This window comes from Protobothrops mucrosquamatus, unplaced genomic scaffold (genome assembly GCF_001527695.2).
Source record: "Protobothrops mucrosquamatus isolate PMUCROS unplaced genomic scaffold, P.Mucros_1.0 scaffold_34, whole genome shotgun sequence".
NCBI classification, from domain to species: domain Eukaryota; kingdom Metazoa; phylum Chordata; class Lepidosauria; order Squamata; family Viperidae; genus Protobothrops; species Protobothrops mucrosquamatus.
In genome coordinates this window covers 412,138-431,633 of record NW_015386110.1, presented here as the reverse complement: position 1 = coordinate 431,633, position 19,496 = coordinate 412,138, and the positions used below count along the sequence as shown (strand labels likewise).

Here is a 19,496-nt window from a genome sequence, read left to right as displayed (position 1 = left end):
CTGAGACAATATTGTTCTCTCCTGGAGCGAGTAGGAAAGCAATAAGAAAAACTGTTGCATTTTATATTATTTTTATTTCCACTTAATGGTGCTGGCTCTCAGAGATATATCTGACTCTCCCTGGAGCCTGACCCTAGTGTTTTCTTAGGAAAAGACACATTTTGTTCAAAAACAGTTAAGACTTAAAATGACCATTGAGACTACAATGAAAACACATTTGATTTTGATTTTTAAAACCTTTCCTTTTCTGTCTTCTCTTTTCTGTCTTCTCTTTGCCTTCAAATAATTTATTGTCTTCCTTCCTTCCTTCTTTCCTTCTTTCCTTCCTTCCTTCCTTCCCTCCCTCCCTCTCCAACTCAATATATTTTTGTGCCAGTGCTTGGGAGCAAATGTTCACTGAAACAACATGATACTAACTTGAATACAGTTTGTAGGAAAAAAAGGAAACATATAAATGTGATAAGTAAAAATATTTGGTACCCAAAAGACACAGACTGGAAATGCCCAGATCTCCATTGCCTAGCAAAGTAACAAGTATTCTCAGACAGAGTTCCTGGATCAGAACCATTTTTTCAATTATAAGGATAAATATACCAGGCAGCCCTCAAGTCATAAAGCAATTTAAAAAGGATTGGATATTATTATTATTTTTTTAAAAAAACAACCACTAATATAATATGCACTTGAAGACAAAAGCTCTGGAACCAGCAATTGGGACATCATACTGAGATTGATTTAGTGGTTAAGGCACAAGGCTAGCAATTGGGAGATTGTGGGTTCTAATCCTACTTTAAAGATTAAAGCCAGGTGGGTGACTTTGGGCCACTCAATCCCTCTCAACCCAACCCACCTCATAGAATTGTTGCTGTGGGGAAAATAGGAGGAAGTAATATTAGGTATATTCACTCCTTGATTTATTAACGAAAATAATAGAGGTGGGATATAAACAAATAAATAAAAATAGGAATTGGGATTAATTATGGTGTGTTACCACTTTGCCTTGTTGACATAGTGACTGCAATAATATATCTCTGTATTCATATTAAGACAGAAGTCAGGATTGCCTTGGTTGTCATGTATAAAATATGATTTTAGATTAAGCTCCCTCTATGCACACAGCTCCATGTACACAGTAGAGACAAATACATGCCTTCTGGTTGAGTATATTAGTCAGCACTACTAATATGCACCCACTCTCTCATACACAAATCCATGTCTATGTGTAGCCGTGAAATGATGGAAGTTTCCTTTTACCACTTCATTCGTCATTTTGAGTATAAGTCAAAATGGAGCAGTAGTGATGACATTTAAAGAGCGTGTCCATCTTTAAATCAAATACTAGATTAAGCTATGATGATGATTGATAATGATGATGTTGATTAAATAGATTTACCTTAAATGGAAGCGGCTCTTCAGTAAGTGGGCTAACAGGAAGTGAATTGGTACTGGTGGCAGGACTCATATCTGTGCTCTAAGATAAATCAAAGAAAATCTAGATTTAGCCTAGGACATATTATTATTGTTATACAGTCAGTCAGTCACCCACTTATTTTCTATGGCTACCCGTACATCAAGAACCCATTCACCAAGGGTTAAAAACCTTGCAGTATCAAAATAAGATAATAAAGCATACATGGGAAAAAGTACAGACCTTGTTGTCATTACAAAAGGCTCATATACTATCCTCTCCTGGTGCCTGGGAAAAGAACCAGGTCTTTAAAGCATTCTTAGTCTGTTAGGCTCAGAGCCCCTGGAATCTTGAGGATACAGTTCCATAGGGCAGAGGTTGCAACAGAAGGCATACTTCCTGCATCCCATAAAACTTTAAGCCCTGTTTAATTTGCCCATCCAGAACATGATACTGTCAGAGTTTGAAAAATGGGCAGAGATCATTGGAAGTTATTTCTTGTGTTGCAAAGCATCCCAACTATATATGGGACATGGTCCCACAAAAAGACCCTTTGTTTTGTACAGCTTTATAGATGATGACAAGCACTTTACATTGCATCTGGAAGTCTTCTGGTAATTATGGCAGTTCACCCATAGTAATGTTATATAACTTAACATCGTCTACATGTATTGTCACATTCTTGACCACTTCAGCTTCTGAATATTTTTCAAGGGCAGTCCCATGTAGAGAGTCTTGGCAGTAATGCAAATGAGAGATGTCCAAGCCATGGGTTAATGAGTACGTCTCCCAATCCAGAAACAGATGGAGTGGCATACAAGATGAATTTGTGCAAAGGTCCTCCTATACATTGCTGTCACCAACTCTTCAAAAAGGAGCTGAGAGTTGAGGTGGATCCACACACTCCACACCATCTCCATCTATAGAAGGATAATCTTATTCAGAACTACTTGTGGGAATCTTTTGTTCTCCCTGGATAAACTAGACAGGAAACACAGCTAGCTGAACTAAATCTACTTTATTGTAAGGCTCCATTAACAGAATCTGAAAGTACAAACCTCATGCCCTCCCCTTTTAATTGCTTGTTCCATAAGGACATATCGTTCTTAAGTTTCTTTTTCTGATCATTAAGCATCTGCGGGATCCTGCTCCTTTTGTCTGCTCGTTTCCTAGGCAGCATCTTTTCTCTCCTTTTCCCAAAGTCACCTATGCATTCCATTACGAAATCCATTGAACTTGGTAGACCTCACATTCACACCCAATCAGTTTTGTTGTGCTTTATTTAATGTTGGGGCATTTTATACCACAAGAAATGACATCCTATTTATAGCAACAGCAAGTGTGCTATCTACCCAGTATTTATTTTGCCAATTTTTTCACGATGCTTTTTAACAGACACCTTCAGGACTACTTCCACTAAATAATGAATAAGATCTTCAAAACAATATCCTGAGCAACACAGGTATGTAAGCATCCTTAACAGTCCCAGCGGGAACAATTATTAACAAAAAGGTAGTGAACTATATAATGCAAAGTGCTGTGGTCAAGAAGATCAGCTTCTTATTGGACAGCAACAGAAGAGCCCAAGAGGAAAGTAGAAGTGTTGAGTTTCTCAGTAACCAGAAAACAATTCCAAATAAGAATAAAACTGAATAACTATTGAAATGTTAAAAAATGCAAGAAAGCAGGGCCTCTCAACTTAGCACTTTCTTAAGAGCATGGAGAAAGCTTCATGGATGTTCATGCACAACTCTTGGTCTGCTTAGCAAAATATGAACTACAGATGACAGATATAGGCTCAGATATAGTTCATGTGTGGCTGTCCATGCATGAGTAATAAAACCCAAATGCCTTTGGTTTATAAACACTGGATTATGGTTTAGCATGATGTATAAAATTCATGAGGTCCAGTGAATAGTGGTCTTTCTTCACTCCACATCAGTGGAACAATGAAACAGGTGATTTGCTATTATTTCATTTTACTCCTTAAAATAATGTCCACTGGTGAACTGGTAAAATACTTTCATCCACTGCCAAACTGGTGGAATGAAATACTTGGGAATATTGACAAAACTTCTGTCAAATGAAAGCAAGAACAATCAATTTGTCTACAGTCTTTTGTAAAAACTGGCGAATTTCCACCCAAAACAAAGTGATTTATAAAAAAAGATTTCTAAATAGAAACCATGTGTCCTCAAAGATCTGTCCACAAAAAAGTACAAGAGTGGTGCCAGCTATCCCGTCACAGGTATAAAAAGGAGAGTAGCAGGGGAATCCAGCAATCAAGGCTAATCATCACTGCTATCTCGACAGGTCCCCATTTAGCATCATTGCCAAAAGTGAAGAACGGTGTAGCAGATGACAAACAATGTAAGCCTGCTGTTAATATGAGCTCTTGGTCAAGCTCCAAATAGATTTATCAAAACACAGTACAAAATAGAGTCAGTTATTACATGATTCCAGTAGGTAATTTTTTTTTGATCCAGCCAACTGTGAATATATTGAAATTGTCAGATATAAGATGTGGCTGAGAGATTACCTTTTGTACATATACTATCTAGGCTGTCTGAATCATCAACATTCAAAGGACTTTTTAAATTCTGCAACATCTCCAGATATGTCAGCTACAGTATTCTTTGTGAAATTTGACAGTCTCTGTCATCACTCATAGAAGGTAGTTGTTCAAGCTGCTTACTGTTGTATTGAAAGAAGACCTACCAATGACTCTAAAAAGCTTTGATTAAAAATATGTACAGTATCCCAGTTCTCGTAATGCCCAATTTTCTCTACAACCACTGTTTCTCAACCGGAGAAGTTCTGCAATAGTGAATACTGACTTTCCTCAAGATCACTATCCAAATTTATTGATCCAAGAATTTAATGCTGACGGAAAGTATTTTTGGTGGGTATTAGAAGCAAGAGAACAAATAAATCTTGATAATTAAAGAAAGGAGAAGACAATCTGTATATTTTATGGTTATTTAAGAGCAGAGGAGTGAATCACCAACTTATTTTCAGGGTGATTGCTTCCACTGTTTCTTTGCCACTATGTTGAATTGAGGTTTACAGTCTAGAAGTTGAATTACACTTAATAAATGTGATACGGCTTAATAAACAAGCCAGCATTTTGGATTCTTTGTACTGAAAGATCAGTAAAGGAGCTGGCTATAGTGATCCTTTATTTTTATGATATATTGTATTTGCTTTATTGCTGGCCCCCAAATTTTTCCATCCCCCCTTCAGGAGTTGTGAAAGTGTGTGGAGGAGAAGGGTATACTGATAACATCCATGGATTGAAGATATTCACTGATACTCCTTTAGTCTCCATTTAGTGGTTGACCAACCCATTTGGAGTGATTTTACATCACAATATATACATTAGAAAAGTTTGTCTAGCAAATCATGTACTGATTCCATCCAACTCAAAAAGAGGAAGAAATATCAGACAAAAGATATAGTGGGATGGATGGATGGATGGATGGATGAGAGGGAGGGAGGGAGGGAGGGAGGAAGGAAGGAAGGAAGGAAGGAAGGAAGGAAGGAAGGAAGGAAGGAAGGAAGGAAGGAAGGAAGGAAGGAAGGAAGGAAGGAAGGGAGTGATTAGCAACTAAATTTTCCACCACTACCATCACTCTTCTTAAAATTAACAGCAGAGTATTTATCAAACAGCTTTGCTCCTTTAGAACAGGTCTCATTACTGGCATTATAGACTTTGAAGTTGTCAATAAATAATTGTATTGCTTCAGTGTTGCCACAGAATAACAGAATAATAAACAGAGTTGGAAGGGATCTTGGAGGTCTTCTAGTCCAACCCCCTGCTCAAGCAAGAAACCCTATACATTTCATACAAATAGTTATCCAATCTCTTCTTTAAAACCTCCAGTGCTGGAGCACCCACAACTTCTGGAGACAAGTCATTCCACTGATTAATTGTTTTGTCAGGAAATTTCTCTTTATTTGCTACTTTGCAATATCTTTAGAACAATGTGTAGTGTGACTCTGATTTGTCCACAAAGAAAGGACCAAAGAAAAGGCATGTGAAGCAACAAATAATGAGGCACAAAAATACTGGATCTTTTCAGGCATTTTCAAAGAGTTAAAACAACCAGTAAGTTTATGATTCAGTGGGGTAATAATGCTAATATTGATAAAATATTCTCTCCAAAATAGGGAAAACAAACAAACAAGCAAACAAAGAAACAAACTGATATGGATATTGATAAATATGGCGAATTGTGCAAATCCTGAAGTAAAATGGGATCCAAATCCAATTTTCCATTTATTTATTTTGACTTTATAAGGGTTATACCTGTTCTTTGGAACATCTTACCCCTGCGATGTGAGGTTGGCCACAACTCTCCTGACCTCTTGTAAGGACCTAAAGACCTTGGTCTGCCAGTTAGCTCCGGGCCCCAATGAGGGACCACCTCAGTGAGGTGGTTGATTAACAACAGATCCCACCTCCCCCCACCTTGCCCCCTCTTTCTCCATCTGTAACTGAATCACTGTGTTTGTGGTTATTAATTTATTTGTTTTTAATATACACATATTTTTATCTTTTATGATTGTAAGCTTCCCATAGATCATAAAATGTTGTTCCAGCAAGAGCTAGTGAGCAGTATTACAATTCTCAATATTGTTTAAACAATGGTATAACAAGAAAAAAAGAGCAATCTAATAAAACCACCCAGAGTCAATGTGTAGGGGAGGTGGGTGGCATAAAATTTAATAAATGAATAAAAATAAAATAAACAAATCCACGGTGATGGGAGAAAAGAAGTTAAAAAAAATAGAATGGGACAAAATTAAGCCTCTCCAGAAGAATCATTAGCATATGCTAAATCAAAAGGGTTGGTGTTCAATAAAAACATGGTCAAATAAGGTGTTTGCTTTGGTGGTTCTTTTTATTGGAAAGCACTGAAATAATTTTGACTTGATCAATTATGCCTCATAACTATATTGCTCTAGAAAATGTTTCCTTAATGAATCTCAAAAGAAATGTTTTAAGTATTATAAATGTGATGCATTTATTGCTAACATGTAAAACAGCAAATGAATCGTGTTATTTGTTCATAAAATTTGTACAGCAGGTAACAGAAGAATAAGTGCTTGAAATATTACCCTTTCATACAGTTAGACCAGGGGTAGGCAACCTTGGCTCTTTTAGGACTCGTGGACTTCAACTCCCTGGCTGGCTCAGTAATTCTGGGAGTTGAAGTCCACGAGTCATAAAAGAGCCAAGGTTGCCTACCCCGAGTTAGACTCTCATTGATAGTTTGAAAACACAGTACCAGAGAAAAACCACAATGACACCATCCGCTTCATGAAGTTACAACATAAATTATGTGTAATACATAGTGCATGCTAGTGGCATATTGAAATCATAAAGTTACTTGTTATGCATGGAAGTGGTTCTCTCTTTGCACTCTGTGGAAACCCATGTCTGAAAGACAATTTCTCCTAAAGCATCCAAGTTAAAAACATCACATACTGATGTCTAATAAGATTCTATTCACTGAGAACATATTCAAGGAATAGGAATTGCAGACTCGGAGCTCTGCAGCTAAGTAAGTTAAAATGACCTGTCAAAATGGTTCCATACTGAAATCACAAAGAGGTCTTTGGAGAGTAGATGAAGCAGTGAGAATAATTGCAGTCACAACATTTAAGACATGTAAAATAGCTTGTAAAAAGCTTTGGTAGAATGTATGGCAGCTCAAGGATATTAATTCCTTTCCGAAACTTCCCAAACAAAACAAAACATAACCTTTTATATGACATCTCCTTCTTCAATTAAGGGAGACTATATTACTTTTGACATGTAGAAATATACAAAATTTAATCTATTAACTTTAATATAAAAGTATGCAAAGTATATCACATTGTTTCTGTCTCTGTCTCTCTCTATGCGTATGTTTGTGTGTGTGCAACTGCATGTTTACCGTGGCCTAAAGTAAAAAATACTAAGTGAAGATTCATACTAAAAATTGATTTCAACATGTTGAGTTTTAAATTTAGATATGGGTGAAAAGCCAATGACATTGATGTCAATTACAATTATTCAAAGTATCATGAGTTCAGTTGTATTCTTTCCAAATAACTGTGCCTTGAAATCTACACAGAAGTTTGCGAATGCTAGATATTTTAATAATAAATTTTAATAAATGATACTGAATTAAAAACTCTCTCTCTCTCTCTTTCTCTCTCTCTCTTTCCTCTTATAGATTATTCCTCTTATATGTGACAGGATGCCATTAGGATTTTTTGCCCCAAAAATCTAAGCAACATTGAAACTGGCTAGTACTTCTATGAGCCATCATTAGAAAATCCTAAGCATTAAGCTCGGATGGAAGATTAAAAGTTAATAAACAAATCCCAGAACAAGGTGGAATAACTTTGTCTTTATCATCTCTCAACAGCTGAGCATCCGCAGAATCAATGACCAAATTACACATTGCAGAAAATCATGGTTTGTTTTAAAAAAATAATTTGTTAAATTGCTGTAAGTGACTGCTTCATTTTTTAAAGCTATAAACTGTGGTTTAAAATTACTGTGAAGTTCGAGTATTATCCTAAATCAAATCACAATAGTGCTTCTGAACCCAGCCCTTGACTTCTAGAATTTTTTTGCTGATTCTTATAGCTTTGAGGCATCTTGATATAAATGAGAACCAATCCCACATACCGAGTTTCATGAGAATTGTGGGTTTCTGAATCATCCCTTGGGTGCTAGAGTAGGCTTCAATTTTAAAAGCACCATTCAGCAAACTTTGGGTGCAATGGACAATATTATATTTTGAATATTACCCTCAAATAATAGAAAAAAATCTTTTTGGGAAAAGCAATCTGGATAACTGAAAAATAATATATGCAATTTGCAAAGATTCCCGTGATTTACATAGTGACATTATTTACATATTTTATAACAATAAGAATGATTTAGAGGTCTCCACAGTTCAAGGATGACTAGGATGATTTGAAGTTAAAAAATAAAATAAGTAAAATAAATAATAAAATTAAATTAAAAAAGTAAAATAATGAGGTAAAAATAAAACAAAACAAAATAAAATAACAGAATTGGTCATACATGTTGGCAAATCTGTGCTCAGACACATTGGTATAAATGCAAATCACCGGCCTGACAAGTTTTCAGTAGAAAAAAATGAGAACTGGTAGAGATGATACGAAGCCATATGTGATTTGTGGACTCTTTTGCTTCAGCTTCCTTGGCAACTTAAATTCTGGTACGGTGTCAAACTTTCCACAAAAAAGAACAGGCTGCATTCTGAGCATCAGAATATTTCTTTTCTAAACAAATTAGAAGGGTTTATAAATTCCTAAACAACAATTCTTGAACAGCCTAAAAAAGCAGCTTCTGTTCTTCTCCATTGTGGGAGGGAGGGAGGAAGGAAGGAAGGAAGGAAGGAAGGAAGGAAGGAAGGAAGAAAGGAAGGAAGGTAGGAAGGTAGGAAGGAAGGAAGGAAGGAAGGAAGGAAGGATGGAAGGAAGGAAGGAAGGAAGGATATTATTTACATCTCATAGCTTGTAGGAGGAAAGTTCAGTTACAAACTTACATTCATGGATTAATTGAGAAACAGCTCAGAGGCAACTTTAATTATTGGTGGGAATTGGGAATTAGCTCAAGGCATAGCTGAAAAAAATATTCTCTTTTTAAAAAGAGACCTAATTCAGCTTCTTTGTGGCAAACTGAACGAAGATCTAAGTTGGCAAGCCACGTGGAGTGAGACAATCTTTTATAATGATAATTATACTTTGAATTCACAATATAAACTAATCACCTCAATGTTGAGCATGGCAGACATTAGCATTAAAATACAGGTGTGTGCTGAGTTGCTGTGTATTATGCATTTATATTAGAAGTGAACTTTCAGTTATGTTTGATTAAAAACAATAAAACAAAACTGCATGAGGAAGCTAATTTGCATTGTTTTAATTTTCTAATTTTACATTTAAATATTTGAAAAGCAAATTGAGTTGGTCAATAATTCAATGACATACAAATATCTTTAGCACATATCTCAAACTATTACATTAAATAATTCCTCTCTTTTCCCCTTGGTATTTACTGTCTCATATTTAAATTAGTACAATTCTTATTATATCACTTAAATAAAAATAACTTTCTTACATTTATCAATAATTTTTGCTTATACATATCTTAGTTGTTTTAACATTCAATCTTTTTTGACAATCAATGTCCTGGTTAGTTTTTCCCAATTTTTAGTTTCCCATTAATGTTTAAACGTTTAATATTTCTAATTTCCAAGTTTTAAATAACCCCAATTCCCTTTATCACAATTCATCATAGGATCTAATGTTCAGAATACACGTCTTATCTATTTGAGTTCTCACCATCTTACATCAACCAATTAATAGTACAACATAATATTCTTCTTTTTTCTGGTAATTTCCAGATGTCTTAAATTTAGTAACCAAAATTTCTGTTATTTCAACATTTAATACTTCTTCTCTTTTTTTCTTAATATCTACTATATCATATTTAAGCTAATAATTTTTATTATTGCTGCTAAATAAGAACATATTATTCATCAATAAATTTTTAGTTTATCTGTCTTAATTACCTTTATATTTAACCTTTATACGCAAATCAACATTCAGATTTAACTGTTGACATTTATACATTCAAGTTTTATCTATTTGAGTATATTCTATTTTAATTCTCACTAGTAAGTCAAAACCCCAATTTTCTTCAGTCTTATTTCTTTCTTTGCCAAATTGTCTTCCATGTCCGTGCTTTTGAGTCATCAAATAAATCTCCCTATATTGTTATGTATATTGTTTGATGTAAAAAAGCCATCTGGAGCTCGCCTTCCAGATGTCCAGATGTCACTATGGTCATGTGATCAGATTTTGGGTGTTTGGCAACTGGCATGCATTTATAATGGTTGCAGTGTCCCAGGATCACCACTTGCAACCTTCCCAAGGTGTTTTCCACAAGCGAAGTCAATGGGGAAAACCAGATTTGTTTAACAGTTGTTTAACAACCACTATGAATTGCTTAATAATCCTGGCAAAAAAGATTGAAAAATTGGGTACAATTCACTTAACAATAGTTGTAAGTGACAGAAGTTATTGTGGTCATAAATCAAGGACTACCATGTTGGAGAGCAACTATCCCAATTGTGAGGTGGCTCAAGCACATAATTATCCTACTCTCTACATAAACACAAGAAGGAGAGATCTAACCCTCCCTGAATGCCATAGAACAGTGATGGCGAACCTTTTAGAGACCAAGTGCCCAAACTGCAACCCAAAACCCACTTATGTATTGTCGGGTGCTGGGTGGGTATGGCCAATTGGGTGGGCATGGCCTGTTGGGTGGGCGTGGCTGCGGTGGTAACGGCAGACTGGATGGGACTAAAAAGTTCAATCAATCAATTCCAACTTTGCGAGATCTTTTTTTTCCTGTGAGAAGTTGAAATTGATTGATTGATTGGATTTTTTTTTTGCACACGGCGGCGGAGGCCTAAAGCGAAAAGGTTTTATAAAACCCAGCTGAAGGCATAGGACTGGGGCGACGGTGCGCGTGCCCCAGAGAGGGCTCTGAGTGCCACCTGTGGCACGCATGCCATAGGTTCGCCACCACGGCCATAGAACCTTATTTAATAGTTCCCATCCAAAAGCTGCCAGTCTGCAGGAGAATCCTATGTAAAAGGCAGAGAAAAATAAAGTAGTCAGCTTGAACCTTACATATGAGGTGTCTGGTTATTCATGCCTGACATCCAAGACCTACTACTTGAGGTATACTATTTGAGTCAATACTTGAACCAATACTATTTATCCAAAGCAATATAGTTATACATATCATGGTCTAGCATGACATCTGAACCAATCTCTATGGATATTACTAGAATTGCTAGTCAAGCAGAAAAAGTTTAGAAACCAATGCTGCTGATGCTATGATTTTGACATACAAATTTAATTAACAAGATCTTATTTCCTATTCACTTATTCATCATACAAATGTTTCAAAAGACTGAAAAATAATCAATATGTTAGCAGTTTTGTTTCCAAGACTCTGTATTGATGTGAATTTCCTCAAATTAATGAAACATTTCAACAAAAGTATTCTGAGTTCACAGCTTGAATCACTAATTTTCAATACTGGCTTTAATATATCACCTTTACAAGGCTGTCTGCATAAAAAAGAGACTGAATTACTACAGTTTCAAAAACTGTAGTCCACATTCCTCATCTAAACAAAAATTAGTTACAGATTTTATTACAGCTTGCTGAAAACATCTGTAAAATTTGACACATCTGCTCATATATTTAGAAAGTTAGACAAATAAATTAATAGATTGCACACAATCATATTTAAAGTAACATAAAAGTGATTTTAGCCTTTCAAGATTTCAAGAAACTTTTGAAATACCCAACGATGTAATCAAATGCATTTTATGGTTTTTATGCTGTTTGAATTTTGGACTGGGAGCTACCCAGTTTGTTATAAGTCATTTAATATAACTTGATAAATAAATAAAGAGGGTAGTCAGTTTAATTTTTGACACCAGACCTATAAATTCATTGCTGATGCTTTAAATATTGAAACCATGCATGTATTGAATGGTTTATTAGATGTAGCACAAATGTACTAGGAAGACCTTCTGAAAGAATCCCACATTGCCTGTTCAAAATAACCTTATTTAACTGTTATAATATCCAGAATATTTACCACTGAGGGTTCCAAATAAGTCACTAACCATCAATCAAATTAAATCAGTTTTTTACAGTGTTTCCTACCATCGTAGTGTTCACATAAATGTCCATGTTTCATATGTGGAGACATTTATTCTGCAGACAACAATATCTTTGAAGTGATAGAGATAGGATATATCTAATGCTTTATATAATAATACTATTATTTCTGAGCATAGTTTGTATGTACTATATTAACTGATGAAGAACCATATCTTTAAAGGAAGATTTTGTGATAGGTAGGATAAAAAATTCATTTCTGAGCATTAGTTTTGATTATTGCAAGACACCCCATGACCTGTTGTATCATCATTTCAATATTTCCTTACCTCAACAGAGAAACAGAATGATCACAGGCAGGCAAAAAAGCATTGGGAGATGGAATGACTTCTAACTTCCTATTGGCTTCTCCACTGACTCTCCTTGTACTGTAGGAAGTTGGCAGGGAGCATTTGAAATGATGATCATGTGACTGCAGTTGACTACGGCAGCACAGCAGAATGGCAGCACTGAAGTGGCCAAAATTTTAGAAAATTTCAATTCAATGGGAGTCATGGATCCTAGATTTTCGACACATTCTGAAAATTAGCTCATTTGAGATACACTGGTTCCAAAACTATTGCCCTATTATGCAATGTTTCATTCAACTAAAGGTTACAAACAATCAAACAGACACAAGAATTTTCACAGTATAGAGATACAGTTTAATTATTTCATATCAAGTTTGACAGATAAGAATCTCTGTACTCATTCATCTTTACTTCTTTTTTTCTTTGGATCAAGTAGATCATATACTCAGTTCGTGCAAGAAGATTGCACAAACTGATTATAAACAATGTCATAATACAATTACCAAAATGATTCACTGGAACATCTTTAAAAATTATCATGTGCCGGTAATGAAAAATTTGCAAAAGGCCATTTTAGTTGGTACAGCTTACATCTCAACAGCTTACATCCTACGACAATACCTTTAATACATCCATATCTGTCTATCTCAGGTCCTTGGGAAGACCACGATAAGTGGCTATAAATGTCAAATCCAATCTGAACTACATGATGATTGACTACATGACTAGCCAAAACAACAACATCAGCAATATAAAAAACTGTTGTTTTTATTTAAAAAAGATAAGAAAAAAAATATTTAAAACTTTCACATTTAAAGCATCTTTTAAATGCAGTACAAACCTTTGATGCTCTTCATCCAGCTATGTTTGAAATAAAATGTTAAAAGGTGCCATGCAATGAGTATTACTGCAATAGGACACCAAAAATATCTAAACAAAGAAACATGAATTGTTATTTTATGTTTTCTCAAAATGTTACTTGAACTCACTATTTTGACTTTTAAAGCATTATTTATGAAAAAGAGATACGTTTTATGTGAACTATATATTTTTATCAGTAATGAATGAAATTAAATATTGCTATGTGTTGTCAAACAGCAAGTAAGGGCCATAAAAAGACTCTTTTATTAGCTTAGGAAGAGATAAACATTTGGATGGGAAATTGAATTTATTGACAGTGCTAGATTGATACATTTCTGGTTTGTTTCTATTTATTTCTCTAGTTTTATAGCCAGCACCCAAAATAAATATTTGTTATTTGTCCTCCCACATTGGACATATGACAGACTAAATATTTGTACGATGCATCAAGAAAAATGTCACTACAAAGTCTTCATAGTTACAGTGCATAAAATGAGGATAATTTATGACAAAGCTATTCATTCTTCTGCGTAATTCAATTCTGAAACTATGATGTAGTAAAGACTTTTCCAAATTTCAAAATAATTATTGATTATGATAACCCATAACCGCCAACACGTCTTCAATAAAAGATTTATATAGGATTAAAAGATAGCTTTCCCTATAGTAGTTACAGAGCAATCCATATTTGGTATATTTTCTTAAAATGGTATGCTTTTTTAGATTCTTGCAACATCCACTAAAACTTTAGAAGTCTCTGTACTGTACTTGTGCCTGAAACGTTGGGCTTTGTGAAATGTATCATAGATGGGTGAAGTCCGAGTTGATCCTGTTGATCAAGAGAGGCCACAAAACACATACCTAATGATAGTTTTTAGTAGCAAACAACCAAATACCTCAATCAATTAAAATGACAGGCTTGATATATTTGCCCCTTCCAAATGGAAAGCAAGGCTTGTAAAAATACTGAGATATGTCTGACATACAGTATCTCCAGGGAACTCCAGAAGATGGTCTTAAAAACAAGAATAAGAGTCAAATAAAAGAAACGACAAGGGAACATTAAGTAGCAGGAATAAAGCAAGGTCTCCTTCTTCTAAATATCTGGTAGTTCATTTATTTACTAATGTGTGCCTCAGTTTTTTGTTAGGCATTCAAGAAAATGTCCATAGTACTTCCTTATTTCTCCCAACAACAACCCTGTGAGATAAATTAGGCTGAAAGAAAATTAGGCACTTGGGTCTCCCAGTGTCAGTGCTGTGTCTTAATCATTAAACATATTGGCTCTTGTATAATGAAAGTACAGTTATAAAAAAAACCCTTGAAGGCGCTTGTTCAGCAGGGCTATAAATCTGTAATAGATTTTGAGCTCTGAGCAACATCAACACATAGTTTAACAATGACCACATGTTTCTCCTGGCCGAGTCCAGAATGTAGCAGTTCTTTGAAGGAGTAGGATCCATCAGCTATATTTTTCTTAGCAAGCTGATTTTGTTTTCCAGTTTATTTCTTTTAACGAACACATTTTAATGTTTCCCAGTAGCAATAATATCCTGTGAATAAGATATCATATCTCTTGAAAAAAGAGATCAGAACTGAAAACATCTTGGCATGAAGAGTCACATATGGGATACAAAGTGAAAATTCTGGGGTAAGATTTAGGATTGCAGCAGGTGAAACACCAATACAAAGCAGCTCAGATTGTATCATCAATATGAGCACAGACAGGATTTTCTGTTCTTTTTCCCCCTCCTGGATTTGGGAACAAGATTTCATAAGAGTGTTAAACCTGTTTACAGCTTGTATTTCAAAATTTCCTTTTTCAATATAATAGGAATGTCATAGAATACAGGAATTGGAGCCAAAATTTTCTTGCAGTCTTTGCTGATCATGAAAGCCATTTCAGAAGAAAACTATGGCAAATATTACTGATTTTTTTTTTAATCAAGCTTTTTTTTTCCATATACAGCTCAAGGTACTAAACATACCGATACTCCTTCTTCCTCCTATTTTCCCCACAACAACAACCTTTTAAAGTGATTGGTCTAAGAGAGAGTAATTGGCCCAAAGTCACTCAGCCAGCTTTCATGCCTCTGGCAGAACTAGAACTCACAGTCTCCTGATTTCTACACCAGAGGTCCCCAACCTTTTGGGCACCAGGGACTGGTTCCGTAGAGAACGGTTTTTCTGTGGACTGGAGAGTGTGTGGTTTTGTGTGCTGCCTGCATCCCATGGATGGGGCTTTGATTGTTTGTGCAGCCCAGTTGCTGGCAGGCCACGGCCTGGTACCGGTCCACAGACCGGGGGTTGGGGACCCCTGTTCTACATTGATGCTTTAGCCACTATACCAAACTGGCTCTTTTTAAACTCTGGATAACTTTTTAGCTTTGTCATCCTCTGTATATACTAACTTCTAGAAGCTGTAATAGTAGGGAAATCCTATGAATTGAAATATATACAACTGGAAGGTACACAAGGTGGAGCAGATTGCTCTTGCCAATGATAATCTGGAATTACTCTTTACACGGTAAGGAATATGATTTACTTCGAACGATGCTGCCCCTTTCCTCTACATAACAATTTGTGCAGTTTCAAAAGGAGTCAGGCAATTTTGATGCATGACTGTCATCACGCTCATTTCCATTCTTCTCAATGAGATCTGGAACTTCTATCCTCAAGGCCAGTCTTGACTGATCCAGACTGATCATCTTATCTTCTGGAAAGAAGTGGGCATATATATCAGGACAAGGATTTCTTTTTTTTTTTTAAGGTAGATCACAGTTGGATTCTTGGAAGCTCAATCAAGAGAAGGAATCTCAAAAAGCAATCATCAGGAGAAGAGATGGAAGAGAAATTTCAGACTATTTCTTTTATTTTGTCAATGAGGTAAAGTGGAGTGAAAGTTTCTACCTCTGTTGTGGTCGAGTTGCAGTAATACCTTTGCTGGCCTGAAGCAGCAAAGAAGAAAATTCTAATTACAGAAAGGAAGGCAGCATATGCTGAAGAGATATGCATGGAGTTATTGCCAAAAGCTCTTCCAGCTAGCAGAATGTTCTATGATGTTGATCTGCTTCATTGCTCACTGAAATCTGACTTAAGTAAAACAAATCTTTTTACACCACTGGCTAGGGATTCCTACAAAGATGTGAATCTCTATGGTTACCCCTTGTGAGACACTGCAGAAGCCAATATAACCATCTACATGGCTAAAATTAACTTGATAATTATGGAAAGATTTCCTTATCACCATGGACCACTGAGTCGTGACATGCAAGTAGATGTGTTCATTAAATAAATAGTACTACTAATAAAAAACATAGAAAAACTGGAAAGCAGAGTAATTTCAACAGCGAGATAACAGATGAACAGTGGTCTCAGAAACGCAAACTGCCCAGGGACAACAGTTTATATTGAAACTATAAGTCGTAATTATTGCTTGTCCAGTTACTAATGTACAAGGCAAATTAATACAGTTATTCCACATAACAGAAGTGTCAAGTAAGATCATTAGGGGATAAAACAAGGAGAATAAATCAAAGAGAATACTGATGCAATAAAATCACCAAACTGGTCTAAGGCTGGTAAAGTCCCAACAATTTAGCTTGAATGGGATGGCATGGATGTACAAGCACCATCATAGAACAGACCAATGCTATTTGAAGAGCATTGCCACTTGGACATTTCAAATGGGAAACAAAATATAAATCTAAATTGACTAAATGCTGAATTCTCCGGAGTTTATATTAAAAACAACAGAGTACTTTGTTATGCAATCTTATTGTAAAACTACAAGGACTCAGATCATGTCCAACATCTATAGCCTAAGTAATTTTCCATATCAAGGAAACACATCGATCTTGCTAATCAGCTCAAAATGACTGCTGTCTTCTCAAATTCAGATTCGTATGTCCAAGAAGGTGGTTTTCCTCCGGCCACAACTTTTCCTTGATTCAAAGAGTAAAGTCTGCAGCATATTCACCAATACAACTGGTTATGAAGAGAGAGAAAATGAAACCTTTCTGCTGGGACAACCACCATGATAACTTAATGCAGACTTCACCTCAATTTTGAAGCTCCAATACAAAGGATCAGTTCAGAATAGAACAATAGCACATAATTTATCAAATTTGTGGTCAGAGAACCACAGAGAACAATTTGTACAAGGGAAGAAATTCACCTGTAATTTCTAAATCACTAGACTCCTCTTAACTATGAAAGAAGGACTGCTATTTTAAAAACCTCAAGAGCAAGGATTTCTTTTATCTCTGTGGAAAGCCAGGAAGGATGTAAATTGCTACAGAAATGCTTGTGCAATCACATGTGTATGCTCATATTGGCCATTTCTCTAAATTTCACGTTCTTGTCAGGTACCATGAATCCTGGTAAAAAGTCTTTAAAGTTAGAGAATTTTCCTTAAAAATTTCGTTTAAGGGAAAGTAGTTTAATTTACTCTCGGTCGTCCCTCTTTTTTGTGTTCTATTTCCGAGATTTGTCGTAATGAAATGTGAAGACCCTTTTCGAACATTGAGAAAGGACTCTAAACTACAGTCAAAGAGAAAAACAAGAATGTCAGTAAAAAAATAAATTTCTGACAGGTTAAATCCAACTTGAAAATCTGGGCTCTCTCTGGGAGAGAAGCCATTTTGACTCAGTTAAGTAGAACAAAAAAACCCCACCTCTGCCTTGTGTAGTGCTTCGTTGTCAAATCCAACCTACAGAAAACTACACATAATATTCAAATGCTGGAAAAAATAGCATTAGATACAGGAAAACATACAATGTTTCAAGCAATCTAGTTGCTCAGAATTCTAAGGGCACTGAGGTCAAAGATACGGCATCAGATCATCAGGACACCTTATGATTTGGCCCATAGAGAGAGTGACTCAAAGGGTGATGATGATGATGATGAAGATGATGATGATGAAGATGATGATGATGATGATGATGATAATAATAATAATAATAATAATAATAATAATAATAATAATAATAATAATAATAATAATAATAATAAAGTTGGAAGGGATCTTGGAGGTCATCTAGTCCAACCCCCTGCTCAGGCAGGAAACCCTATACCATTTCAGACAAATGACTGTCCAGTCTCTTCTTAAAAACTTCCAGTGTTGGAGCATTCACAGTGTCTGGAGGCAGGTTGTTCCACTGAATAATTGTTCTAATTGTCAGGAAATTTCTCCTTAGTTCTAGGTTGCTTCTCTCCTTGATTAGTTTCCACCCGTTGCTTCTTGTCCTGCTTTCAGGTGCTTTGGAGAATAGCTTGATTCCCTCTCATTTTGGCAGCCCCTGAGATATTGGAACACTGCTATCATGTCACTCCTAGTCCTTTTCTTCATTAAGCTATACATACCCAATTCCAGCAACCATTCCTTATATGTTTTAGCCTCCAATTCCCTGATTATCTTTGTTGCTCTTCTCTGTACTCTTTCTACAGTCTCAACATCTTTTTTACATCGTGGTGACCAAAACTGGATGCAAGTATGGCCTTACCAAGGCATTGTAAAGTGGTATTAACACTTCACGTGATCTTGATTCTATCCCTCTGTTAATGCAGCCTAGCACTATGTTGGCTTTTTTGGCAGCTGCAGCACACTGCTGGCTCATATTTAAGTGATTGTCCACTAGGACTCCGAGATCCCTGTCATAGTTGCTACTATTGAGCAAGGTACCTGTGCATTTGGTTTTTCTTGCCTAAATGTAGAACCTTACTTTTTTCACCATTGAATTTCATTTTGTTAGATAGCGCCCAATGTTCAAGTTTGTCAAGATCCTTCTTTATCTTAAGTCTATCTTCTGGAGTGTTGGCTATTCCTGCCAGCTTGGTGTCGTCTGCAAATTTGATGAGTTCCCCATCTATCCCCTCATCCAAATCATTGATGAAGATGTTGAAGAGCACCAGGCCCAGAACAGAGCCCTGGGGCACCCTACTACACACTTTCCTCCATGTAGATAAGGAAGACATGCAGAAAGCTTGACAATCAGTCCACCATGACAGCATCTAGCCCATTGGCATGGAAATTGTCACTTGAATCGGAAGATTTGAACATTGTGCTGATAACAGACTAAGCTAAAATATGAGCCAGCAGTGTGCTGCAGCTACCCAAAAAGCCAACACAGTCCTA

General features: G+C 35.8%; 1 protein-coding gene across 1 annotated transcript in view; it reads right to left on the bottom strand.

The window, feature by feature from the left end:
* Nucleotides 1–19,496, bottom strand: part of CCSER1 (coiled-coil serine rich protein 1) — a 263,393-nt gene that overhangs the window by 41,475 nt on the left and 202,422 nt on the right. The window contains exon 6 of the mRNA XM_015810064.1: nt 1,394–1,471. Coding sequence (XP_015665550.1) covers nt 1,394–1,471 — 78 coding nt within the window. The remainder of the gene's footprint in view (nt 1–1,393; nt 1,472–19,496) is intronic.